General features: G+C 43.2%; 1 protein-coding gene across 1 annotated transcript in view; it reads left to right on the top strand.

Annotated features, from left to right (window-relative positions):
- ZNF366 (zinc finger protein 366) overlaps positions 1 to 27,515 on the top strand; it is a 29,733-nt gene extending 2,218 nt beyond the window's left edge. Inside the window, exons 2-6 of the mRNA XM_056848827.1 lie at positions 12,122 to 12,191; positions 13,851 to 15,156; positions 16,646 to 16,837; positions 25,399 to 25,573; positions 26,998 to 27,515. Coding sequence (XP_056704805.1) covers positions 12,190 to 12,191; positions 13,851 to 15,156; positions 16,646 to 16,837; positions 25,399 to 25,573; positions 26,998 to 27,515 — 2,193 coding nt within the window. The 5' untranslated portion in view covers positions 12,122 to 12,189. The remainder of the gene's footprint in view (positions 1 to 12,121; positions 12,192 to 13,850; positions 15,157 to 16,645; positions 16,838 to 25,398; positions 25,574 to 26,997) is intronic.
- Positions 27,516 to 27,758: the final 243 nt, after the last annotated feature.

Here is a 27,758-nt window from a genome sequence, read left to right as displayed (position 1 = left end):
AATCTGTTTCCCCAATGTAGCCTTTCCCTAACTAATTGAAAGGCAAGGTTGGAAGTTCTCTGGCAAGGTATTTCCATATCAGAAAGTTCCTTGGGAAGAATGGGACCAATGATGAGCTGTAACTGTGAAAGTCACTGCTTCTGCCACTGTAGCCAAGACCTATGTGGTGGATTGGGCTAGCAGCATAAGTTCTGATAGACTTTGAGAATCTTCCAATCAGTACCTAAGAACCTCAGGCTTGGCTCTAGATCTTTGTTTAAAATTGCACTCAACCATTAAGACCAGTGTCATAAGTATCCATACTTTCTGTTGTCTTCAGCTTTTCACTGTTTCATTATTATTATTTAATAAATCTGCAAGATTAACAGATTGAATGATTGACTGGTGTTTTAGTCATCTTTGCCCATGGTGATAAATTTTTTTGCATCGATACATTAGTAATTACAGTGTCTGACCTGGGAAACTACAGTGTCTGACCTGGGAAACATTACACGACCAGGCATAGCTTCACACCGAATATAAAAGTATGGCCACATCTAGTACAAACAAAAGCTCTGCTACTCATAGTTGTTTTCCATACAGGAGCATTTTTGAACAACATAAATATTAATATTAATGACTGTTTTTTTTGTATATCGCTTAAGGGATCTGTAGATCACACAGCTGAAATGTTTTCTGGATCATGCCACACATTTTCTTCATTTACCAAATTTCTATTCCATCTTTCCACCATAGTCATCCAGGTGGCTTACAACAAATATATATAAAACGTTATCACCATAAAATAATCCATCATTCTTCAAATCCAGCAGATCATAATATTCACATGCCAACAATAACATCAGCCCAACTCTAGTAACATCAGCAAAATTAAGTCAAAGTCACTAAATGCCAGGTAAATAAAGGTTTTTACTTATCATCTAAAAGTAGTCAGAGTACGCACCAGCCAAATAGAGAAGGCAGTTCTACAAGTGGGGCAGTACCACAGAAAATGTGATGACTCTGATAGCCAGCCACCCACCTGGCCTCAGAATATGGGGGCACCAGAGCAGGGACTCTGATTAATACGTTAGCAACTGAATGTCGTTGTGTGACGTTAGCAACTGAATGTCGTTGTTGATGTGTTGTCGTCGACTCCACCTGTTCACTCGGTAACATCTTTTTGATACTAGAGTGGACAATTTACTGCTAAGTAGCAATTCTGTTAGAGAAAAGAACTACACATCCCACCACTGCACAGTGTGAAGAAATGGACTTCCTTAGGTTGATTATCACTAATCTTCAAAGCCTGCAGGCAGGGCTGGATCCAAACTAAATTTTCCGCTCATGCAAAGCACTTCTGTCAGTGGAACAGAACATTCCTGCCCTCCACCCCTCCTACTGCAGCCCACTGATCTCCATGAAATGCTGTCGTGGGGGACAGGGGACCCTCAGGATCAGTATGAGTGGCAAACTAGGGGACTACAACAGGAAGAGGGAATTGGTGGGATTTATCTCATCCCCTCCATTAGAGCAAATTTAGTCTGGATCTGATTCACAGTCTTCAAAGGCTCTGCAACTCAAATGGAAGTGTGACCCCAGCAGTATGAGTTATTGTACTGAGAGTGGTGAGAGGAATTGTTCAGCCTGTCCTGGGTGTCCACCCTAACCCTCTTTCCCGTTGCCCGTTTCTCTCTAGCTGGCGGGAGGGAGGAAGAGTAAAAGCCCCCTGAAGCACTCTGGGTCATGTTTAGCAGATCGGGCAATGTTTTTGTTGGCATTAGCCCTTTGAGGAGCTGCAGTCGAAGGTCAGCCTGCTTTGAAAAACTGTGGCTTGGGTAGACTGTGAAAAACCACACATCAAAGAACACGGATAATAAGGGGAAGAATGAGGGACTAATTACAAGGGAACAGGAAGGTAACATGTATTCATCATAGGGGACACACAGAATCACAGATTAAAATTGGCAAGAAATTTATAATGTTGGGAATTCTTATGACGGTATCCCTTCCATCAGAACCTCAGACAGAAAAGGCAGAGAGTGCACAGACATACATTTCCCCCCTAAAACTGGTATTTTACAATTGTTTCACTTTTAATTTAATGAATGAGCGTTTGGGTTCTGGCATTGGAATATTTCTGGTTTGAAAACCACAAAAAGTGGCAGTGTTCCATGTACCCAGCTCTGACCACCCAACTCTGCTCTGGTTTCAGGTAGTATTTTCAAGATCATTATGACTCTATGTTTAAGTGATCCCGGGGGGTGGGGGGTTGGACTGGACCTTTATCTACTATGGTGTTGAGCATAACTGTTCTTAATTCGATTTAAAGATTTCTGACACTAATATTTCACAGACATTATAATATACATAGGCAGATGGGCTTCGTGAGAGGATATCTGTTAATGATGATCTTCTATTAATGCCTTTAAATATGTGTGTGTAAAGTGCTGTTAAGTCGCAGCCGATTTATGGCAACCCCATTGGGTTTTCAAGGCAAGTGATTCAGCAGAGGCGATTTGTCTTTAAGTACCACCTGGAAATACGGCATCCCACGTAAGAAGACTGGATACAGCTCTGGCTCTCTTGTGGTACATAGATGTATATTAGCTGTAAATAGTAGAAGAGGGGGGTTGTACTGTAGTGGTCAAACCTGTCCGTTTGGGATGCTGTAGACTAATGTGGCCTCAAACAGTCCACTGTCACCCCTATATTCCACCAAATCTTTCACTCACAAGCATGAGCCCTCTTTGCTACTGTGCATTAAATTTGAGTATCTCGTATGAACAGGTAATTGTGCCCCTGTGCAAATGGAGAGTTTGAGTTTTTGTAAAACATACTGGGGTGGGGGGGAGTTCCTGGACAGGCATGAACTAAAAAAGGGAGGTGGTCTGTTCAAGGACTTCCTCAGTGTCCGCCTCAGAATTTTGGCAGCTAATGGGAGTTTGGGCGGCACTAACCCTTTCTATCTTCACAAAATATGTAGAATAACCCTGGTCAAGGGTGCTTTTAATTTAAATTAACCAATTGATTGGATTGTTCTTATCTGTTTTAAAATTGAGGGTTTTTTAAAAAATTGGCTGTATTATTATAAAGTGCCTGATTTCACTAGGAGTGAAGAAAAGTGGTTTATAACTATATTAAGAAACACAAAATGAAAAAATGAGTCCCCAAAGCAAAGTTACTCTAAAAGCAAAGTTCTCAATATTTTTGGTGCAAAAGGAATGATTTGGGGGGTGAAAAGGGTGGGGTTCTTGTAGTTGGTAATACGTGAGAAACTTTACTAACTGCCCATGCTCTGTGACCTTTTGGTCCCTAGACCTTACATTCTAAACCTTTTACTATAAGTAAAATAATATGGTAAAGTGAAAATGACACGGATTACATATGAATATCCACTATTGTCATGTATCATTTTATAAGGGAAAAATGTGTGTGCCTTTGGGTGTCACTAAGAATGAGAAACATACCGGCTGACATGCAGAACCAATCAACAGAGTTTGACAGCTGACATGAAATCGCTGCCAAACAATTGATAGCATCTGATAGATGATTTGCAGTGTATTTTTAAAAATTGTGTTAACCATTGCAGTCACAAAAGGCAGATTTCAAGTTTTGACATCAAACTTCAATTCAAATGGTCAAATTTTGACAACAAAATTTGAATACCCAGCAGTCTATAAAATGTAAAAAAAAAGAGTTCAGCTTAATTGAAATACCACAAACCCAGTCTATTTTTATTTTGCAAGTACTAGTAATATAAATAATAAACAATAAGGTTAGGATAAGTAACTTGCTATCCCAATCTATAACCTTTTAAAAATTGCAGGAATTTTACAAATAATTACTCTGTGGACAACAACCTCAGAGCTTCAGAGTTCAGCCTCCTGAACTCTGAGGTTGAAAGAGCGCAGGAGGTGTGCAAGTGTCCATGCCAGCATCCATGCCACTTGTGCTGGCCCCCGGGCCACCAAGAATGCCTCCAAGAATGGCATGGATGCCGGCTTTGCGGTACTCACACTGGCCTCCCTGGACTGCAGCGGCAGCGTGGCCCTAGGATGCCAGCTTGGCCTCCCACTGGCGCAATTGCTTACGCTGGCATCCCGCGGACGTTCCTGGGGCATTCAGGGGGGCAGAGAGGCTGGTAGGCAGCTTCCTAACCCCTTCCAGCCTGGGAACGCCCCCCTATGCCTCAGCGGCGCTGCGCCAGGTTTTTGCTGGCACAGCATCGTTTTTTCTATGGGGTTCCCTCCCATTTTTATTTTTTACAGTTTAAAAGCCCCTTTTCCTGCTCACAGCAGCCTCAAACATCTTTGGATGCACCGCTGCGGCACCGCAGCCACGCCATGCCTGTGCGCCACTAGGCTCCGGAATGGACTGTAAGCCTTCCCACTTTGGGAATCAGATGGTTTGAGTGCTGGACTGAGTTATGTTTTTCCAAGTGTAGTGTCTTTGGGGAATGACAAAGCCAAGAAGTGGTTTGTAAGCATGCCATACACCTGTTGTTTCAAATGTGTTTTGTGCAATGCTTTATCCATACTGACTTAGTGTGGATAAAACACTGAAATACTAAAACCCCTGTTTCTTCAGTTAACTTTATCAAGTGACACCCAGATACCTTTTTGGATTCCAATAACTCAATCTTGCCCATTTTTTTTACTTTCTTTACTCAATCTTGCCCAGTTCATCTCCTTACTAAAGCCCTTATCCCATATGGCTTTTTCTACATGCAGGTCCCATGGTCAAAGGGAACCCCACCTTCCTTTTACACCAGCAGAAAATCTGGTTGAATCCAACCCAAGCACTTTTTGTAGAAGTTCTTTTGTTAAAGGATATTGTTCCAACTAGATGAGGCTCCCTCCAAGAAAAGATACACTAAAGTCTGAAATCTCCATATGCAATGAAAAGAGAGAAGAGGCTAAGTCAAGGCTTCAGAATGAAATCAATATAGGGTTGATTCCACCCAAGGCGATTTCTCCATTGCTGGTGCAATTGTTGCTCAATTTGTCCTTGCAACAGAGATTCCACACAACTCTGATTTTTTTAAACCCTGGATAGTCATGGGTTAACTGTTTCATGCAACCTGCAAATTGCACCTCCTCCCCCAGCTGTTGTGATGCCACCATCACGATCCATTTTTGTCTGGTTTTTTAAAAGTGGAGGTTTTAGAAGGGGGTGGGGAAAGGGGCTATTCAAGATTTGTTCAGGAACTGAGGACGATGTCATGTGGAAACAAATTAAAAAAAAGTGCACGGCTAGAGTTGCTGAAACAGAGCAACACTGCCGTGTGGAATCAGCTCCAGGTCTCATGTGGAATCAACTGCACTCAAAGCAATTTTTATTTTTATATTCACCACAAAACCCACATACACAAAGGATAGATCAGGCTACATGCTACAGAACGGCCAGGAACAAAGGACGAGAGCAGAGCTTCTGTGCCCTTAACAGTGCAGCCAGCCATGCATGTGTAAGAGGAGCTGCCCCCACTGGAATTCCTGATTTGAAGACAGCTGTTTAAGAGGCAGGAAGCTTGTCTTCCTTTGCATGTGCTATCCGAGTTTGCCAGCATGGTCAGCATTTAGCACCTACTACACATATTTATAAATGTACATCGGTAGAGAGAGCACAACTCCTTTTCCCTAGAAATGATCAACAGTGACCTGTTTTAAAAGAGCTAAACTCACAGGCATTAAAAATAGCTGGCACTTAATTTGCTTGTGCCATCTCTTTTCTCCGGTGATGGAGGTGGGTGATAACATGCTGCTGCCCTTTGGTATTCTCACTTCTGTAATATGGCTCTTATGCTTTTTAAAACATCCTCCGGATGGATTCGTTTTATTTGTCTGCTTGCAGAACTCGACAACCAGTCATGGAAAGTTTGAAACTAATTGCTGCAGCAGACTTGTGCTTCTCTTGCTGTGTTTAACAATTCTCCCCAACACATCCCAACCAATTATATGTATGTTACTTGCCCTTCTGACCTATGGCTCTGCCGCATACCTTTAGAAGCTATTTCTCTTTGGCAGAGTCAATGGATTTGTTCTGCCTATTACATATTTTATGTACTGAGGTAAATACTCAAGTCACAACATGAAGAGTGAATATTCTTTTCTTATGCTTATCCTTGCATGGGAAACCTATTTTTGCTCAAAACTGGTGCTTCCCTCCAAAAGAAATAGCAGCTTATAATTTAAGTATCTTTGACTATCTCCATACCTCCTGCACATTCCCCTGGACTGTGTTATTAATCGCTAGAAGCACATTCAATTACATTAGCATACTAGTGGTTGCAAAGTCAAAGTAGATGTGGAGACCTAATTTCATTTCATTGTACTAATGTTGGTTCAGAGACAATGACACACAAGAAAGTGGCAGTAATGGGAACCAGTCTGGTTACTTTGCAATCAGGTGGAATTGCAACCTGATTATGCATCGATATCCAGGGTTGCCAGCTCTGGGTTGGGAAATACCTGGAGATTTTTGGGGCGGAGCCTGAAGAGGTGGGGTTTAGGGAGGAGAGGGACTTCCATGCCACAGAGTCCAATTTCCAAAGCAGCCATTTTCTCCAGGTGAACTGATCTCTATCGGCTGGTGATCAGTTATAATGGCAGGAGGTTGTCAGCTAGTACCTGGAGGTTGGCAACCCTAATGATACCTGCATACAGAGCCTGACTTTCACAGGGGTATAGAAGTTTGCATTTAAGAACAAAAGTTTCAATTAATATCCATTGGAAGACCAATGACAAAGTCCCTGAAGTGGAATGTCAGCAGGATAAGCTAGAAAAACTCCCCATTTGAACACATGAACACATGAAGCGGCCTTATACTGAATCAGACCCTTGGTCCATCAAAGTCAGTATTGGGCAAAAACGCACGGTCACTTACTGCGGTTTCTGCCCAGTTTCCTCCCCGTTCCAGCCAGGATTAAATGAACCAAGGCTGGGGGAGAATCTGTACGCATGACCCTTGTTGATCCATGGCGAAACCATGAGCTGCCCCGTCCGTGCAAACAGAAAACGCGGGAGCCATGTACTTCCTGGTCGTTCAGCAACGCCCCCTCCCCCTGGTGATTGGTCGAATCAAACTGACCAACCACAGCCTTGCGTGCCCCCTTTTAAAAAACTTTTGGAAAACTTTGTCGATGAGACGCTCCAAGGGCCTCCTGGACCTTCGCCTCCTCCCAAAAACAGATGAGGTCGAGGGTTTCTCTTTCCCTCCAGGAGACTCCCCTCACCCCAACTGGGCATCTTGTCACAGACATTTTCCTTGGCCACGAGCACGCCGGAAAGCCAAATAACGGGCAGTGGTATGAGAGTAGGAAAATTTGGTGGGCAGGAGAGTAACGGCTCTGGTGTCCACGCCCCGCTTCCGGAAAAGTTGAACTTTCTCAACATACCAGCCATTATCAATGAAATCGCGCCTTTTTCCACACTTTGCAAGCAAGCACTGTCCCAATCAACACAACGTTGGGGTAATTTTTAATCAAAACATTTTCTTGATATTTCTATGTTGCGGTATATCGGGGGGAAAATCTCAAACAAGGTGGTTGGGTTGCGAGGGGAGGGGTTTGGAGGCGGGCAGGCCATTGTGACGTGAGAAGACTCGGCTCGTGTTTATGTGAGACGAGCCAGGGATAACGGTTTGGCTCCTCGATAGCAAATCCGGGTTCGTTTTGGGTCGACACATTGCTCAGCCAGCAGCAAATCAAGTGCAGTTCGTTTGCGAGGATTTGATCCTGGGTGAAACTGGGAATAAACAGGGAGAAAACTGGGCAGAAACCGCAGTAAGTGACCGTGCGTTTTTGCCCATTGTCTACTCAGGCCGGCAGCGGTTCTTCAGGGTCTCAGGTGGAGGTCTTTCACATCACCTACTTGCCTAGTCCCTTTAACTGGAGATGCCAGGGATTGAACCTGGGACCTTCTGCATGCCAAGCAGAGGCTCTACCACTGAGCCACAGCCCCTCTTTGTCACGACTTTTAAGTTTATTTTGATCTGAATTAATATATTTTTGTGTGGTTTCCAGGATTTTGTTCAGTGACTTTATTATATCATGAAGCTTTGACATGTTGCCAGGGAAATCTGGCAATGGCAATGTGTGCTGGAAAATTCCCATGTACTAGGCTTGTCTTTAAGAAAACTGGGTTCAAACTCTTCTGTGGCGATCTGTAAATTAGGACTTCAGCATAATGTGGTTGTTTGAAGATAAAGAAATAAAGACTGTCAAGTTATAGGAATGAGTAAAATTAAGACCTCTGCTTGGAATAAAGCATTGTAAATATATTTTAAGTAGGGTGGGAGGTGATCTGAATGTTCTGTGCCCTCAAACTGAGGACGGAAATTAAGTATGCAGAGACGACAGTGAGTCAGATCACTGCCGAAATCACAAGCAAAAAATAAATCACATGAAGGGCAAAATATACAGCTGTTTCTAGGCTAATACTAGACTCTTCAAAGCCCAGGTGAGTTTGTGAGCCTGGTGCCACAATTTATTTATTTATTTGGAAAATATATATGCCACCTGTCCAGATAATCTGCTCAAAACAGCTTACAAAATAAAACAAGATAAAAATAAGAAATCCATTAACATCATTAAAATCATAAAAAATTAACAGCCATTAAAAGCTCAGAACATAGATATTGTCAGCAATTTTAAAAACATGGTGGAATAGTAATATTTAATGTGATCGTTACACCTGGGTTTAAGTTCTATAGGATTTATCTTTGTCAGGTCTTCATCACAGGTCCTACTTTGTGTGCACCCATCCGTAGAAGTGAGGAGTGTGGCTACCAGAGGCAGGAGGGGCCATGACTCAGCAGTAGAGCATCTGCTCAGCATGCAGAAGGTTGCAGGTTCAGTCCCCAGCATCTCCTGTTAAAGGGATTAGGCAAGTAGGTGATATGACAGACCCCTGCCTGAGATCCTGGAGAGCTGCTGCCGGTCTGAGTAGACAATACTAACTTTGATGTACCAAGGGTCTGATTCAGTGTAAGGCAGCTTCATGTGTTCATGTGTTCTCTGTAGTGGAGTTTTATTTTGGAAAATCCTGCTCTGCACTTGACAAATTTTTTAAAATTTCAGGTGCCAGGTGAAGACATTTTATATTTCCATGAACTTTTGGCAATGGATTATTATTTTTGTTGGTTCCAGTGTTCTCCCCCTCTGCTGCTGCTTTTATTGCTCTCTGATTGATATACATTGTTAATATGTTATTGCTGTTCATATTTATTTTAACATTTTTATTATTTCCTAAAACTCATTGTAAGTTCCCATTAGAACTCTTCTTATGAGGCTCAATTGTAGAACATCTGCTTGGCAAACCGAAGGGCCCAGGCTCAGTCCCTGGTAATAGGTATCTCCAGTTAAAAGGTAGAAGAAGAAGAAGAGTTGGTTTTTATTTGCCGACTTTCTCTACCACTTAAGGGAGACTCAAACCGGCTGACAATCACCTTCCCTTCCCCTCCCCACAAAAGACACCCTGGGAGATAGGGGGGGGGGGCTGAGAGAATGTGACTAGCCCAAGGCTGGCTTCATGTGTAGGACTGGGGAAACAAATCCAGTTCACCAGATTAGCCTCAGCCACTCATGTGGAGGAGTGGGGAAACAAATCCGGTTCTCCAGATCAGAGTTCACCGCTCCAAACCACCACTCTTAACCACTACACCACACTGGCTCCTAGGTTATGTGAAAGACCTTTGCCAGAGACCTTGAAGAGCTGCTTTTGGTGTAAATAAATTCTGATCATTAGGTGCGCAGTCAGATATTGCTGACCCTAGAAGTCGTCCGATTTACTTGACATCAGATTAGAATATTAGAATCATAGAGTTAGAAAGAACCACCAGGGCCATCTGTCCAACCCCTTTGTACAATGCAGGAAATTCACAACTACCTCTCCCCCAAACACCCCGAGTGACCCCTACTCCATGCCCAGAAGATGCCAAAAAACCCTTCAAGGATCCCTGGCCAATCTGGCCTGGAGTAAAATTGCTTCCTGACCTCAAAGTGCCAATCGGCAGGTAAGAAAAGGCCACGAGAGCCAAACTCTGATGCAACCCTTCCTGCCCTCCCTCTCATGATCTGCCTAAGAATCAGCTTGGCAGTCATTGCTGCCAAGCTCTGCTTAGAAACCTCCAAAAAAAGAGAGCTCACCTCCTCCCAAGGAAGCCTGTTCCACTGAGGAACCGCTGTAGCTGTCAGAAAGTTCTTCCTAATGTTTAGCCAAAAACTCTTGATTTAATTTCAACCTGTTGGTTCTGGTCTGACCTTCTGGGGCAACAGAAAACAACTATGCACCATCCTTTATATGACAGTCCTTCAAGTACTTGAAGATGGTTATCATATCACCTCTCAGTCATCTCCTCTCCAGGCTAAACATACCCAGCTCCTTCAACCTTTCTTCATAGGACTTGGTCTCCAGAGAGCTGTGACGAGCCCAAGGTCACCCAGCTGGCTTCATGTGGAGGAGTGGGGAAACCAACCTGGTTCACCAGATTAGCGTCTGCCACTCATATGGAGGAGGGGGAATCAAATCCAGTTCTCCAGATTAGAGTCCCCCACTCCAAACCATCGTCTTAACCACTACACCATGCTGGTTCTGTGCAGTTTAATGTTTGGTTTGTTTTGGTCTTCTGCCTTTCCCTTTTTGTGCTTCTGAAGTTTTTTCCCCCTTATTTTTCATTATTTTTTTCATGGTTTGTTGGGTTTTTTTAATTGCTTTCAGTTAGTTGGTTTCCTGTTTTTGCAGATTAATTAGTGATCTGGAGCAATATTGCAATTTTCATTGTTTAGGTTTGGACACGTAGGCTCCCTTTCCTCCACAGTGCGATTGGAAGGATAGCTGGGCTCCTCGCTTGGCAGGCACTCTGGGAGGACTACATTTACTTGCAGTTCCTAAGATGGGCAAAATAAACAATCCTGCTCTAGAAAACCAGCGGCCATTCTTGCACCTTCTCCCAACGAGGCTGCCTTATTCATGGGGCTGTAAAATTGAACCCTTTTGTCCGATTCATTTGAAATGTGGGGACTGTTTAGAAGAGACTCCCTATTCTTCCACAATCTACCCAGCATTTTTCTAGGAGTCCTTAATAGAACTTGAGGGGTGCTTCTTGGCCTTTGAGCTGAAACAAAACTATAACATGTCATGGGAACGAAAGAAGATTGATGCAAGCAGGCGATACTGTTGGCATGCTATTCCATCCATTCTGGCCATGCCACTGTGATAGCAGAGAGACCATAAATTTTCATTGCTCTTGCATGGTATGTCTAGCCATTGCGTACAATCACTGTATATCCAGTGGCAAGCAAAAATGTTGAATGGAGTAACTAACAACTAACTCACTACGCTTTGTCTTTATGAAATTATTTTACACAGACCATTCATCCACGCTCACTGGTAGGAGCACTAGTTAGGTAGCTGCCCAGTTCTGTGTTCCCACATACATCAGGATATCTTAGCACTGAAAAAGGGCAAAAGACAATCTAAAGAATTCCTAAATTGTTTAGGGCTTTTTCGTTTGGGGGGGGGAATCACTAAAAGGGGAGGGTTACAAGACAGAACCAAATAAAATTGGTATTGTGTGTTGGGAGATATTGCCCCTTCTCATAATGCTAGAACTTGGATAACCTTAGCGATAAAAAATGTCTCCAGTTGAAGACAAAGAGGGATTAACCAGGAAGGTCTTAGGCACAGTGTTCAATAGTTGGGATTCACGGTCAAGAGAGTCTTGTTCTGTGTGCCCTTATAAACCATACAATAGAAAAAAGAAGAAACATGGAGCATGGCCTCTTTCAAAAATCTTAACATATATGGAAGTATATATAAAAGGGGTGTGTGTGGCATGCATTTGATTATGTAGTCCTTTCACAGTGCTACAGGGGATGTGCATGAACAAACAATTGTAACATTTCAATATTGTTTATGCTTTTTATAAAAAGGCAACACAACCCAATTCAAACCTTCTAAAATGTCTATTTAAAAAACAACAGACAGCACACTGTGTCCTGAGACTGTTTTATCATTGCTTCCAGCTTTGCACCATAAAATTGTAATCAAACTTTGAACCTAAAAGAAGATCATGTTATATGTTTCCCCTTGACCCTTAACATAATATAAACAATTATTTTTTTATTCTGTCTACCCCTTAGACACAAATGCCTTCTGGATCCCAGACAGATGCATTTAAAGCAGAATTTGGCACAAAGGAGGTGAATTAATGTAAGTACAAATGCTGCACTATTGATTCTTATGCTAAATGTACATCTATTCAACCAGCAGAGTACATTAGGCCAAAAAGCTAATGCATAGGCCAGGATTGATTTTTAAAAGCTGGACAGAGAACCGCATTCCCAGCCTGTGAAGGGCACATCCGGGGGACTTCAGTTTAGGGGACTGGACATCTTGTTTCAGCTTCGGCCCTTAGCCATTGCCTGCTGGCTCACACCACTGACAGGATTCCATGCAGTTTCGGTATGGCTGTGCTGCCGGTATCGTTTGGTTTCACGTACTTGGGTCTGGGGCCCGAGCACTTCCTCCCCTATTCTGGGTGGAAATGCTGTTGCCTTTTCCTAGGAGACCAATGAGCCAGAATTATACACACTTGGCCAGAATGTCATCCTCTTGGCAGAATGACAGGGATTGGAAGGTACACAGCCAGAAAAGAAAAGGAAAAAAGCCCAGAAAAAAACTATTTTTGCAGTTAGGGCAGATGCATGCAGAAGCATATTCTAAGGCATCCCATGAGGTAGCTGCATTTAGCAGGCATGTAGGCACTGGGAGTGTCTGGGAGAGGTTTTGCCTCCATTTGGAGATCCAGCACCGTAAGAAGTTGTTCTGACTAGTACCAACATGCAAGGTTGTAAGGCCTATAGTATTGCCTGTGCTAGCAGACAAGGCTTCCAGTAAGAAGGACCTGAGCACAAAATCTCCAGGTTGGCCCCTCCCAGGCTTTATACCTGAGACTGCCCCTCTCTCAAGAAGATTCTGCATCAAGCTTCCCTGGGCCAGCACTAGGGTTGCCAGGTCCCTTTTCACTACCGGCGGGAGGTTTTTGGGGTGGAGCCTGAGGAAGGCGGGGATTGGGGAGGGGAGGGACTTCAATGCCATAGTCTCCAATTGCCAAAGTGGCCATTTTCTGATTTCTATCACCTGGAGATCAGTTGTAATAGCAGGAGATCTCCAGCTAGTACCTGGAGGTTGGCAACCCTGGCCAGCACCAGTGGTTGGACAGTGCTAGTTCTGATCCGAAGAACAACATACCAAATTCCCGTTAGATCTCAGAAGCCAAGCAGGGTTGGCCGTGTTTAGTATTTGGATGGGAGACCACCAAGGAAACCCACGGTTGCTATGAGGAGGCAGGCAATGGCAAATCACCTCTGACCAGCTCTTGACTTGGAAACCCTACAGGGTTGCCATGTCAGCTGCAACTTAGCGGCACTTTACATATGCACAGTGCAGGGAGTCTGCTAACTCTGTGATGCCACCATAAAGAACCAAGCAGCTAGTAATTAGTTAGGGTTTATGAGTTACAGACTTAACATATAGATTACAAGGCATTCAACAGATAAACCTGTATGTTGCACAAGACTGGGCATCAGTGCTCAGCTTTTTACTATGGAAGTTGCCAGGGCTCAATAGACTCCCTTGAAACTATATATCCTGACCAGGAAATTTGCCTCCTAATCTCAGCATGCACAGGGCTGTCTGTGGGTACATAAGAGAAGGATCTCTGTACATTTTAGGGCTCAGTCCTGTCGTTTATAACAGACTGAAATTCTGGGAATTCCAGTTAAGCCCTATAAAACAACAAACCATTGATTTATAGCTTAGCAAGCAGGAAAAACACAGTGTTAAAAGACTATTACTTTTCATTTAAAGGATGCAGGAGGAATTAAATGTGATGAAGAAAGAGGATGCTCATTTCAATATGGACAATATACAACCGTTTCCGTTTCCCCACTGCTTGGATCCTGTGGCCAAGTCAGACATAGCTTCACCCCTTGATGAAGAATTCAGAATCAGGAGTCAGCTTGCACAGTTTGGATATGGCCCTATACCAGATGCACAGAGCTTGCATGGGTCCTTAGAAGGAGGATCCCGTAAACGTAAAAGCGTGCCTACAAAAATGCTTTCGGCCCATTCTCCAGAAGATGCTTCATCTCCAGTGCTCAGTTCCGCAGAAGACACCGCTGGGGCTTCTCCCAGCCTTCCTTTAATATTCCAACACCACACACAGCCAAAGTACAACTCACACATGATCGACCTGTGCAACATTGGATTCCAGTTCTACAGGACTCTTGAACACTTTAGAGTGAAACCTGTAAAGGAGGAACCAATAAAGCCCAGTGTGATATGGCCCAAAACCACTGCCTTTCTGCAGACTCCCTATCCATACTATCCTAAAGTTCACCCTGGTCTGATGTATCCTTTTATTATGCCTCCGGATTTTCATTTCAGAAGTCCCTTCCCACTGAAAAGGCCCCCAGAGCCCCCCTTCAGGAGCTCTGAGTCAGAACAAGACGAAAATAAACAGAAGGTGGAAAGGGTGGATGTTAACATTCAGATTGATGACAGCTATTATGTGGATGTGGGAGGGGAACAAAAACGCTGGCAGTGCCCTATGTGCGAAAAGTCCTACACATCCAAGTACAACCTGGTCACTCACATCTTAGGGCACAGTGGCATCAAGCCTCACGCTTGCTCTCGGTGCGGCAAGCTTTTCAAACAGCTGAGCCACCTGCACACCCACATGCTGACCCACCAGGGCACCAGGCCTCACAAATGCCAGGTGTGTCCCAAGGCCTTCACCCAGACCAGCCATCTGAAGAGACACATGATGCAACACAGTGATGTGAAGCCCTACAGCTGCAGGATCTGTGGAAGAGGTTTTGCCTACCCCAGCGAGTTGAAAGCCCATGAATCCAAGCATGAGAATGGCCGGGAGAATATTTGCATTGAATGTGGTCTTGATTTTCCAACTTTGGCTCAGTTGAAGAGACACTTAACCACCCATCGAGGCCCTGTGCAGTATAACTGCACAGAATGCGATAAAACTTTCCAGTACCCAAGCCAGCTGCAGAATCACATGATGAAGCACAAGGACATCCGCCCCTACATCTGTACTGAATGTGGCATGGAGTTTGTGCAACCTCATCACCTCAAGCAGCATTCTTTGACTCATAAGGTAAGTACATGAATTCCCAAAGGATATGCCTGACAGAAACGTTTTTGATGGGCTGCCAAGTGTAAGCATGTGTGAACCAAGCAAACTGAAGAATATCGCTGCCTTTGTTGCAGAAACATACAGTGGTTGTGTTTCTTTGTTCTACAAAATGTTTATCCTAAAATGCAATGAATTTTTACTAAGTCATATCCTATTGCTTTTGCAGAGATAACTATAGTGTCTCTTCCCTCAATTGCAGGTCATATCAACATATCAAGTTGGACTGTTAATCTAGACCTCTACTCTGACTGGCAGCAGTGCTCTAAGCTGTCAGGCTGAGAAAGGTCTTTCCCAGTAGTGTTACCTGAAAGCTTTTAACTAGAGATATCAGGCACCTTTTGCATGCAAAGTCTGTGCTTCACCACTGATCCACAATCCCTATCCAAACAATATGTCTAGATATTTTTCTGCTAGGAGAAGAAATGTTATCTACATACTGCTATTAGAACACGTGTACAGAATAATATTTTTTTCATTTTTCATTATTATTTTTCTTAACCAGCATAAGTGATGGCAGTTGTATATGTCCTGGGCAGGCCTAGATGTTAGTTCCACGCTTTAATGCCATTTCCATTGTACAAATATGTGACAACATTTGTTATCTGGGAAACACAAATCATTATATATGGATTGATATGAACACAGACATAGGGGTCCATTTGCTTATATGACTGCTATGGTCTACGGACATCTAAGAGCCAGTGTGGTGTAATAGTTAAGAGCAGTGGTTAGGAGCGGTGGACTCTAATCTGAAGACCAGGGTTTGATTCCCCACTCCTCCACATGAGTGGCGGACTCTAATCTGGTGAACCGGGTTGGTTGCCCCATTCCTACACATGAAGCCACCTTGGGCTAGTCATAGCTCTCTTAGCCCCACCTACCTCACAGGGTGTCTGTTGTGGGGAGGGGAAGGAAAGGTGATTGTAAGCCAGTTTGATTCTTCCTTAAGTGGTAGAGAAAGTCAGAATATAAAAACCAACTCTTCTTCTTCTTCTTCTTTTTTTAATCCCAGTTTTTTTCCATACCAGGGACCTTTTTGCCATATAGTGGTACCTTTCCAGGCCTAATATCTGCTCTCTCAGACATGTGTATATTTAATTAAGCAAAAATATCCCCCTTATAATTATTCTGTAGTCTCTAATGGAACTAGGATGGATTTATTTATCCATTGAGGTCTTTTTTAACAGCCCAGAATCAAATTCTCCAGGCTTTTGTTTAGAAATGAACAGCACTCTTTGTACTTTCATCTTCCTGCCATAGGCACAGGATTATATTGGCTAACATTTTGATAGCCACCGCTGGTACAAGAAATGTGCAATTTTTAATGAGAAGATAAGGGTGTGATAGTTGGTCATTCCCTTTAGAATGACTACTATTTGTGCTATTGATATTGAAAATAAATTGCCAAGATGCCGTGCTCTTCAGTTTCCTTGCTTTTATGTCCTTCAAGGGTGTGAAAGAGCACAAGTGCGGGATCTGCGGACGGGAGTTCACACTACTCGCCAATATGAAGAGACATGTCTTAATTCATACTAACATCAGGGCCTACCAATGCCACCTGTGCTTCAAGAGCTTTGTGCAGAAGCAGACTCTCAAGGCCCACATGATCGTCCACTCAGATGTCAAGCCTTTCAAATGTAAGGTGAGTGCTTCATATGCAGACAGTCACATGAAACAAAATGGAGCCAAAGTATTTATAAGGAAGTGTAAAAATAAAAAAGGAACGCAGAGTTCATTATATGTTGCTAGATGGAGGGCATTATCGCACCATGTCTGGGAAACGTGTGGAAAACACCTAAAGAGCGATGGTGCTCGAGGCGATTTGCTATTTTCCCCCCCCCCGCACTTCTGCCCATTCTAACGTCTCTGAGACGTCTCTGAAACGTTAGCCTTCTGAGCGCACCTCCAATGAAACAGCGCTCCCAAGAGATAAGGGGGCGTGGAGGAGCACCACCTAATCGTGACGTCGCTTGGGTTCCCCTCCACCCCCACTCTCGTCATGTCAGTGCGCCTGCGCGGTATCGTCAGTGCATCCGGACGATAGGGCAATGGGTTCACATTCCCCCCCTACAGCAGGGAAACTCTAATCACAACCAATGCAGGCATTCCCCCCCCCCCCAATAAACCAAAATAAGCCGTTCCTTGCACAGAGCTGATCACAGAGCTGCCGTCTTTGTGGGCGTTGGTGCAACGATGTTGCACTTTATCGCTGGGACGAGCGGGAGAAAGATAAAAAACAGGCAGGGAGAAACTTTGTGCCGGCACTGGAGAGCCCTGACGTTTGTGTGTGTGCGTGTATGCGCACGCGCATGCGGGCGGGCGCTCTCTCTATTCCTCAGTCTCTCTCTCTTCCTCCTCGTGCTGCTTCCCCCTCCCCCCTCTGCCTCTCGCAGCAATTTCGCTACTTTCCCAGCCCTCGCCCTCCTCTGCACAAGCACTTATGGGGGGGGGGGATTTAGTAGCAGTATAGATTGGTGGATGCAAACGGGAGGGGAGGGGGAAGGTGGTGGGAGGAGAAAGGCTTTTCATTGGGTATTGCAAAAAGAGGGGAGGAGAACAGAATAGCTTTGTAACTGAACGCACCCCTTGGCTTGCCGGTTTTGAAACGACATAAGGAAATACATCGTGGTATAGGTGTTTTAGGAAAAAACAGATGTCTGGCGCTTCCAAAGCATTTCCAAGCTGAAACGGGAGGTCTGTGGTGCGTGGGGGAAAGAATGTAACGTTTTTAAAGGGTTTGAGAGACGTTTCCCAGACAGTGCGATAAACCTCACAGTCAGAAAATGATAATGCATAAATAACAGTGTTGTAAAGTAATGGAATTATTTTGCTCTGCTGCAATTAAGATCCGTACCGTATGGGAAAGGTAATCACTGGATCTGGCTAATTTTTATCTGGTAAATTATTGGTTTTAACTGTTTTTAAATTGTGATATTTTAAACAGGCGAGATCTTAATCTCTCACAGGTTGTAGCTGGACTTTTATTCTGGCTTTTGCCGTAAATAAATGGATTTATTTATTTATAAGTAATGGAATTTCTGTAGCTAAATCTTTGGTACATTGCTATAACTTCTACAATACTTTAATAGTATATACATTTAGCAGGCCCATGACATTTTGATGTCTGAAGTGGAAAGTATGGCATAAAAATTTCATGGTTGAAATCTGCTACCCTGTAATGATGCCAGCCCTGATATAAATTTAAAGGATCTAACCAAGGAAGAAGTAATCATAGCAGCTATTAGGAAAGATAGGTTTAATTACTGACCACCAGAATTGGGGCATGAAAGAATTTTCGTACATGATACTGAAACTCCTCGGAATCTTTCTAATTGCATTTGTGAAAACATGAATTTTGTTAATGTGGAATTGAAAGAGAAGAGAACTATGCTTTAAAAACTTGGATTCCATTAAAAAAAAAACTCTCAGGGCAAAGCCACCAGAGCAGTGTGTGGCCGTGCTCATCTCTGGACCTGAAGGGCTTGAGCAGTGAGTGCCTTAAGGCAAAACCACTGCTGTCTTTATCAGGTAGAGACAGAAGGTTGTGTGTGTGTGTTAAGTGCCGTAAAGTCGCTTCCGACTCATGGCGACCCTATGAATCAACATCCTCCAAAATGTCCTATTTTTGACAGCCTTGCTCAGATCTTGCAAAGTGAGGGCTGTGGCTTCCTTTATTGAGTCAATCCATCTCTTGTTGGGTCTTGTTGCTGCCCTCAATTTTTCCTAGCATGACTGTCTTTTCCAGTGACTCTTGCCTTCTCATAATGTGACCAAAATACGATAGCCTCAGTTTAGTCATTTTAGCTTCTAGGGTCAATTCAGGCTTGATTTGATCTATAATCCACTGATTTGTTTTTTTTGTTTTTTGGGGGGCAGTCCATGGTATCCGTAACACTCTCCTCCAACACTACATTTCAAAGGAGTCTACTTTCTTCCTTTGAGCAGAATATGAGCAGAAGGTTAGACTGCTCATATTGATAACAGATATGATCAGTCCTGGGCCTTTTAACAGGGGACACGTCATTATTTCTTTCTATACCTGAAGATGGCTCACTAGGATAGATCTTACCCTCTGAGGGCCTAAAGCAGGGGTCAGCCAATTATTTTGGGCCTGAAGGCTACATTTGGGTCTCTGCCCATTTTTGAGAGCACTGAGTTGAATACTGATTTGGATGCCAGCTCTTCATATTTACGGTGTCCGATTTGGTGCCCTCAAAACTGAGCAGAGACCAAGATGTGGTCCTCTCTCTCACTTAGGGTTGCCAGCTCTGGGTTGGGAAATACCTGGAGACTTGGGGGGTGGAACCTGAGGAGGGTTGGATTTGGGGAGGGGAGGGACCGGATTGGTATATAATGTCATAGAGTCCACCTTCCAAAGTGGCCATTTTCTCCATGTGAACTGATCTCTGTTGCCTGGCGATCAGCTGTAGTCCCAGGAGATCTCCAGCCACCACATGGAGGGTGGCAACCCTACTCTTACTCTGCAGCTTTCAGTGGCTATTAATGGCACTTGGTTGTCAAGATGTTTAATGTTTTTTTAGGAGCAGAGGCTCGCTAGCCAATGCTACAGCCCAACAAGCTGATGCTCTCGACAAATCGCTAAACAGCACAAGGACAGAATGAAAAGCTCATGTGGACTGCAGATGGGTCCCCAGGCTGTCATGGGCCCATCTCTGCTTTAGAATCTATGGCATCAAATGAAATTTCAGATACAAGAAATTAGAAAAAACAACCAGTCTATACACTTGTAGAAATGACAGCCTGAATACTGTCAATAAAACCAATAGAATACATGGATGGTAATATACTTCTTCCGTATTCTGACTGTTTTTGAAAACAATGTGCTGGTCCCGATGAAACTCTGGCCACAGCCTTGCGTTCTTCTTGTCTTTTTATCATGAATGAGGAAGTCATACAAGTTAAAATGTTAAACTTATTCATCTCTTTGTTTCTTTTTGGTTTTAGTCCTCATCTTGAGATTGCACTTTCTCTTAGAGATTGCACTTAGAGTAAATACTAGTCTGCTGATGATAAATATATCTGGAATTTGCCTGGCACATTTCTTCTCAAAGGGAAGTCTAGGATGCTTAACAATCTGATACCAGCTAAATGCATTAATCAGTTCCTATATACTTCATTTTTTTATATCAGTGCACAATTCAAATGATGCTTACATATTATGGCAGGAACAGTTTACAGCTAGTACTGTGTTACTTTACTATTCCGAGGATATGTTTGTGTCTTTTAAGGGAAAGTGCATTTAAGTACTATACTTCCCTATTATGTCAGAGACCTGGTGATGGTGGCAGTTGTGTTAACCTCTTCTGAAATAGATTCACCTGAGGTATTTTCTGGCCAAAGGCCATGCACAGGGGCTTTGCATGTGTGCACAGTGCAGCCTGAATTGGTTCAGTCTGAGAACCAATAGCTGACCGGTGTTCTTGGTTCTATCTTGTTGGTTCTGTTCATCATTGTTCTACCATGGATGGCCAACTGGTGGATTGCAGGATGAACCTGGCCCACTATGCATTTCTCTCTCTCTCCCTCCACTAATTCTGTCAAATTTTTTATCAAGGTGTAGTCAAAATTTCCCGCATAGTTTCACTTGTAACAAAAAGGAGAATTGGTTTCAAAAGTGGTGAGAGAGATGATCCTGATTCACTAGTTTAAAAATCTCTTCAAGATGCAAACCCATTATTTGTTTGTTTGTTTGTTTGTTTATATGTGGTTTAAAGGGGAAATATATACTCCACCTTTCTAAAGAAACTCAAAGTTATTAACAACAACTGCACCAGTAAAGGGAAAGTTAGGTGCCCCAGATTGTCCATGATATCCAGCCCTCCAGATGCTTTGCTCACAAGATTTCTCTCCCTCAAAAATAGGGGAGTAGCAGTGGGTCCTTCCAGCTGTTGGCATGAATACTTGCATCCAACTCATATATTACTTCCTCTGAGGCAGCCACCTCCCCACTTCGATTTGGGTTGGTGATAGGGTTGCCAACCTCCAGGTACTAGCTGCAGATCTCCTGCTATTACAACTCATCTCCAGCCGACAGAGATCACTTTACCTGGAGAAAATGGCTGCTTTGACAATTGGACTCTATGGCATTGAAGTCCCTCCCCTCCCCAAACCCCGCCCTCCTCAGACTCCACCCCAAGAACCTCCTGCCAGTGATGAAGAGGGACCTGGCAACCCTAGCTGGCAAGCCTGCTGTGGGCTCACTAGCAGAGGCAGCCACCCATCTAGTCCTGAGGGGTGACCAATGTTAAAGTCAATTATCAAAGACTGTTAAATAAAATAATATACTGTAAGAGCGTTATTGTTTTAAGCATGCTTGTATTTTAAATAAAAAATAAAGTAAAAAATAATATCATGAATTGGGTTTGCCTGTATCTTCTATACAGTTTGTACCTCCGGTACCTGGCATTACATTTTATGGTACACAGGGCCCGGCCTGACCAAGTGACATTTATGTCATATCTGGCCCTCATACAAATGAGTTCGACACCCTTGCTCTAAGTGACATTTCCAATGTAGTATTTTTAAATATGTGAATCAGGACTTAGATATTCTGCATTGTAATATCCTTCCTTTATATTTTGTATTAAATCACTCTTCCAGTTGCTGTTGAGGAACTTTACTATAAAGACTTCTGAGAGGAGCAGGTGGTGTGTAAAACATACTTGCGACCACTGAGAATATAGAAATTGGCTATCCCTGTTTAGCCCTTTAGTCTCTTCTAGTCCCACAATTTTCTAGTTAAATGGTTAACTCTACAAATAACAATTGCCTCATTTTGCTGGAATAAACCGAGAGTTTAAATTGCTTTTGAATTAGGGTAATTTGTATGTCGTTGTTTTTGAAACTCACGCAAGCCATTTTGGCAATTCTGAGTAAAAGCAACACAGAAATCGAATGGGAAAAATAAAAATTGTTCTTGAAAAAGAGAGACTGGCCATTTTTGCTAAACTCAGTAACTGGAATGTGAAGAGTGCTTAACATCTCCATTATTGGGGCAGAAACTCAACTGTTGTTCCTTGCAGTGCATTCCGATTCAGTCTGAAGGGCATTAAAGGCACCTACTAGGCTGAGGGTGCCAAGAATTCAACTGACTGCCCTTTTTTGCCTAACTGCCAGAATTCCCTGAAGAGTTTAGTCTCCTTGGCTGGCATTCAGTAAGTTAAGGCAATGACCAGATAGCCTCCATTTGGCACCAAGCTCCTCTGAGGCAGAAGGAAGGATATAGCTGTACGAACTGCGTGCTTAACAATGGCTTGCATGTCCCCAGGGAATGGCCTGCAAATAGATTTCATCTTGCTTTCTCTTGTACTTTTTGAAGCTTCCTGTTTTCTCACGGCTCTTTTGGACAGTTTACAGTCTTTCTCCCTCTCCCTCTCTCTTACTTTCAGGAAAGGAACACCCTTCTTATTAAACGTTTTTGTTTTTTAAAAAAAGAAGAATGCAAGGGAAGGACAGCGCAGCAGTGGCCTTTCTGCCTCACGGCAGGCTGCAGCTTTCTTTTACTCTTTTCTCAGATCGAAAGAACAACACAGCTTTCCTACGGGGCTAATCACAGCTACACAGAGACCATCTGTGGCTAGAGAGCAGAAGAAAGCCTTTGTCCCTCACATTTCCTCACCCATTTGGTTTGTCTCTCTAAAGGCCAATGTGACCTGCTGTCTTCTATGGTAGCACATTCCAGATGTTTTATTTTCTTCTTTTAAGAAACCTTCCTGCAGATTTTACCTTCATGTGTTGTTCTTTTACGTGTGTGTGTATATAAAGTGCCATTGTCACAGCTGGTTTATGGTGACCCCATAGGGTTTTCCCTGGGAGCCAGCGTGGTGTAGTGGTTAAGAGCAGTGGTTTGGAGCGGTGGAGTCTGATCTGGAGAACCGGGTTTGATTCCCCACTCCTCCACATGAGCGGCAGAGGGTAATCTGGTAAACTGGATTTGTTTCCCCGCTCCTACACACGAAGCCAGCTGGGTGACCTTGGGCTAGTCACAGCTCTCTTAGAGCTCTCTCAGCCCCACCGACCTCACAGGGTGTCTGTTGTGGGGAGAGGGAGGGAAGGTGATTGTAAGCCAGTTTGATTCTGCCTTAAGTGGCAGAGAAAGTCGGGTATATAAAAACCAACTCTTATTCTTTTGACATGTCAGTCTAGCACTCCTTACACCAGTTTAAAGCTGTGCATGGTATCCTCTGTTGTTTTTCATTCTCTGGCAGATGGCCAGGACCAGGCTGAGGTGACATTCTTCCTAAAAGGGAGGGGAGGGGATTAGACTGCTGGTGGTACTGCATCCTTTCCTTGGCATTTGCATCCCTGCACAGCTACCTAACAAGTGCTCCTACCATTCAGTGTGGATGAATATTCTGTGTAAAATATTTTCATAGACAAAGCATAGTGTGTCCTGTTAGTTACTCCATTCAACATTTTTGCTTGCCACTGGATATGTAGCAGTTGTATACTAGGGCTAGACATACCATGCAAGAACAATGAAAATGTATGGTCTCTCTGCTATCACGGTGGCATGGCCAGAATGGATGGAATCGCATGCCGACAGTATCGCCTGCTTGCATCAGTCTTTTTTCTTTCCCATGACATCTGATAGTTTTGTTTCAACACAAAGGCCAAGAAGCACTCCCCCTTCAAAATATATATATATATTAACGACTCCTGGAAAAATGCTGGATAGATTGTGGAAGAATAGGTCTGGGTGGGACCACTTTGGAACACAGAAGACAGAGGCATGACCAAGTCAGAGATGAATTAAGAAACTGAGGCGTCATGATGCCTGAAGAGGAAATGCACGACCTCCTTCATCATCCGTTTTATTTTCCTGCAGCATTCCAGGCATGCTTTCCCTTACTAGGACAGGTTCAGTCTAATACCATCCTGGAAAGAGACAGCAGCCCACTTAGTGTGAAATCCTGCCTGATTTGCTTCTGTATGAGTAGGCAGAGTTTTTCATACATGCTGGAGATGGCTTTGCCAGGGAGGGTGAACTCTGCAAGGTGCTGCAGCCAGCCTCCCTTTAAACAAACAAACAAACAAACAAACAAACAAACAAACAAACCAATGTACTTGTATGATACAGATGCTTTTAGACACCTGTTTGTTAATACACTTTAGTGACACGCCTCAAGTTCCAAGAATATTCTGGCTTCAGTGAGAGTCAGAGGCAAAGAAGACCAACTCCGCATCATTTAACTACAGACCATTCCTCTCATTGGGGATTTATTTAGCAGGTTTTAAAGTTGTTGTTATATTGTAGTGGCCTGGGTCTTATACAATAAATTTGACTACTACTACTGTTTAGCAGCTATGGCTAAGCTTTAGCCTATCACAGAATGACATCCAAAAGTTAAATACTCATGTACAAGTAAAGGTAAAGGTCCCCTGTGCAAGCACCGGGTCATTCCTGACCCATGGGGTGACGTCACATCCTGACGTTTCCTAGGCAGACTTTTGTTTGCGGGGTGGTTTGCCAGTGCCTTCCCCAGTCATCTTCCCTTTACCCCCAGGCAAGCTGGGTACTCATTTTACCAAACTCGGAAGGATGGAAGGCTGAGCCGACCTTGATCCGGCTACCTGAAACCAACTTCCGTTGGGATCGAATTCAGGTCTTGAGCAGAGCTTGGACTGCAGTACTGCAGCTTACCACTCTGCCCCACTGGGCTCATGTACCCATCACTATTTCTGACTAGTCTGAGAAAGATGGGAGGTAAGTTCTAAGACATTTTGTGCCTGCGTGATGAGGTAGAACTCTGCTGTTGGCACTCAGGTGCCCTGCTGTCTTGTTCCTGGATCTTGTTCAGCTTTCTCTTCAGGGGCTTCTGTAGAAACCCTTTAAATGAGAGGGCAGCTGTGAGTCACACATACACAGGAACATGCTTTACCCATGACCTCATCCCACTTAAACTAGGCTTCAGTTTTCATCTGCAGAGGTCTTGTATTCCACTTCCTACCCTGAACTTATTTGATTTGGGATCCGTTTGTCCATATAGAAATAACAGGATGTGTATATATGCAGAAGAAACTATTCAGAATTTTCTATGAACACAGTTCAGAATGGTAATTCACAGAGCCACTGAGACACTGTCTCGACGGCAAAAGACTGTCTCAGGGAAACAAATCAATCTCTTCTGGAAAGTGTTGCTTCCATATAAATAATTTTGATTGTCATTGGTCTTTTGACAGCTGTGCGGAAAGGAATTTAATCGAATGCATAATTTAATGGGACACATGCACTTGCATTCAGACAGCAAGCCATTCAAATGCCTCTACTGTCCAAGCAAATTCACCTTGAAGGGGAACCTCACCAGACATATGAAAGTCAAACATGGAGTCATGGAAAGAGGATTTCGTTCTCAAGGTAAATCAGTGACTGGAAACCAGGCAGGTTTTGCATTAGATTCAATAAACTCACCGATACAGTATTTAAAAGGCATTTTGTGCATCACAGAGTCAGCATCCTCTGTACCTGATTGTCTGATCCTATTCTCATCAAATAATAAGATTATGTAATGTGGGGTAGCAAACGCTAAGGACTGAGAAGGATAGGCCAGGTGTGTGTGCACATTTTGTCCCTTGTGCAAGTGACAGGACAGGTCACATACCCTTCTCTGGTGTATTAGGTATTGTCTGGTGCCAAGAAGTATACCTGACCGTGAAAGTCTTAAGGGTCAGAGCATGTCATATGTCTTGCTCTGGCCTATTAGGTGTTCCTGTGTCTCTTACAGGACTAGTTGCTCTTCTCAGAAGTCACTGAACAAATCCTGCCTGACATCTACAACATTTCAGGTTCAGGAACAACGTGGTTTTGATGCCAAAATTTAGGAATAACCTAAATTTCCCATTAGTTCACGTAATGCTACCATAATTGATTTGATGCATAAAACTGAATGGATCTAAACTGTCCAATATGCCACCTATATTTGTTTGTAGATGAGGCTACTGGTGCAATCATGTCAAAGTAAATGCCTTGTCTAATATCATCCATAAACATTGAAGAGTCAGAAATATTTATGATGATGTTATCTTTTAAGTACAGTTGACCCAATTCATTAACCAGAAGATAAATACTTGAGTAGAAGACCAGCAGCTTAAAAAAAACTAGCTTCTGTTTTATTCTGCAAATTAGGGTCAAAATTAATATATTGTGTCAAAACTGAAAAAAGGGGGGTTTCAAATTAAACCCTGACAGATGGTTTTATAGTGAGAATATCAGTGTTTAAGTGGGTTTTAGCCAAGTCATAGAGGTTGATTCTTCTGAATAAAGGACTTAATAATAGAATAGACTGTAAAGGCACTAATCTGAATATTTTTAGAGATCGTAACATTAATCTTGCATCAGCTCAATCCATGAGGTTTCAGGCTTGAACAGGGGAAAAAACTCTAAGATCATGTTCCCTCTGCGATCAGGCATGATCCTTACAGCCCAAAGCCACAAAGAACAAGGTGGCAATTGTTCTGAAAATTAAATACCTTCTAAATTTATCCACAACCAATGCAACCACCATATTGTCATTCTCTTGGCCTAATTTCATCCACCACCACCCCGCTCATGGCTCAAACTTGCACCAGGCCTAGAAATCTCCATGGCAAAGACTTCTGTGATGAATGCAGCTCATCTGTGGTGAGGAAGTAAAATGAACCAACTGGAATTCCTCTTATCTTCCCCACCATTTGCTGCCAAATAAATAGTTTAGAAACAATGGGATTCAAACTGAAATTACTAAATTAGAATGGACCTCTAAATGTTCCAGTTAATATATTAATATTTTTTTAACCTTCCAGGCCTTGGTAGAGAAAGAGTGAGAACATCATCGACAGATGCTACACAAAGCCTGGAACAGGAAGAACCGTTTGACCTGTCTCAAAAAAGCCAAGCAAAAATTCTTTCATTTCATTCTGATGGTGAGTGTGCTAAAGAAAGCTCATGTCCTGAGGAAGGGGAAGACAGCTGCTACAGGGCAGAAAGGTACAGCCCTGGCATGTACCACAGTGACTATAAGGGGTATCGGCTACAGGAGCTTTCAAGCCTTGCAGAACCACAGATTGAAGAGTCATCCTGTGGTGGCAAGGAGAAACCCCTGAATGGAGAAAGAGAGAAGCAGAAAGAAAATGTGAAAGAAAGTCAGCAAGAGGAAGACTTTAAGGATAATGGTGAGGAACATCTGAGCTTTAGACACTTTGAAAATAACAGACTCGGTCAGTCTTTCTCCGACTATCTGTATTTTCAACACAGAAACAAGAGTTTAAAGGAACTGCTGGAAAGGAAAATGGAAAAGCAAGCTATATTTCTGGGAATCTGAATGAACACTTACCCTCGGGAAAGGGTTAAACCTTTTACTGAAGTAAGCTATATACCAAGATGGTAAAAGAACACAAATCATCACAAATAATTTAAGATAGGCAAAAAAAAATCACTTGTCATTGAACTATTCTTTCATTCTTCCTATTTTATGCAATGTCACAGATATTCAAAGGCAATTCTCAACATTCCATCCCACTCTCTTCAAGATTCTCTCTCCCTAACATGTCCAAGAAACACAATC

Source organism: Euleptes europaea, chromosome 4 (assembly GCF_029931775.1).
Source record: "Euleptes europaea isolate rEulEur1 chromosome 4, rEulEur1.hap1, whole genome shotgun sequence".
NCBI classification, from domain to species: domain Eukaryota; kingdom Metazoa; phylum Chordata; class Lepidosauria; order Squamata; family Sphaerodactylidae; genus Euleptes; species Euleptes europaea.
This window is presented reverse-complemented; position numbering and strand designations above follow the sequence as displayed.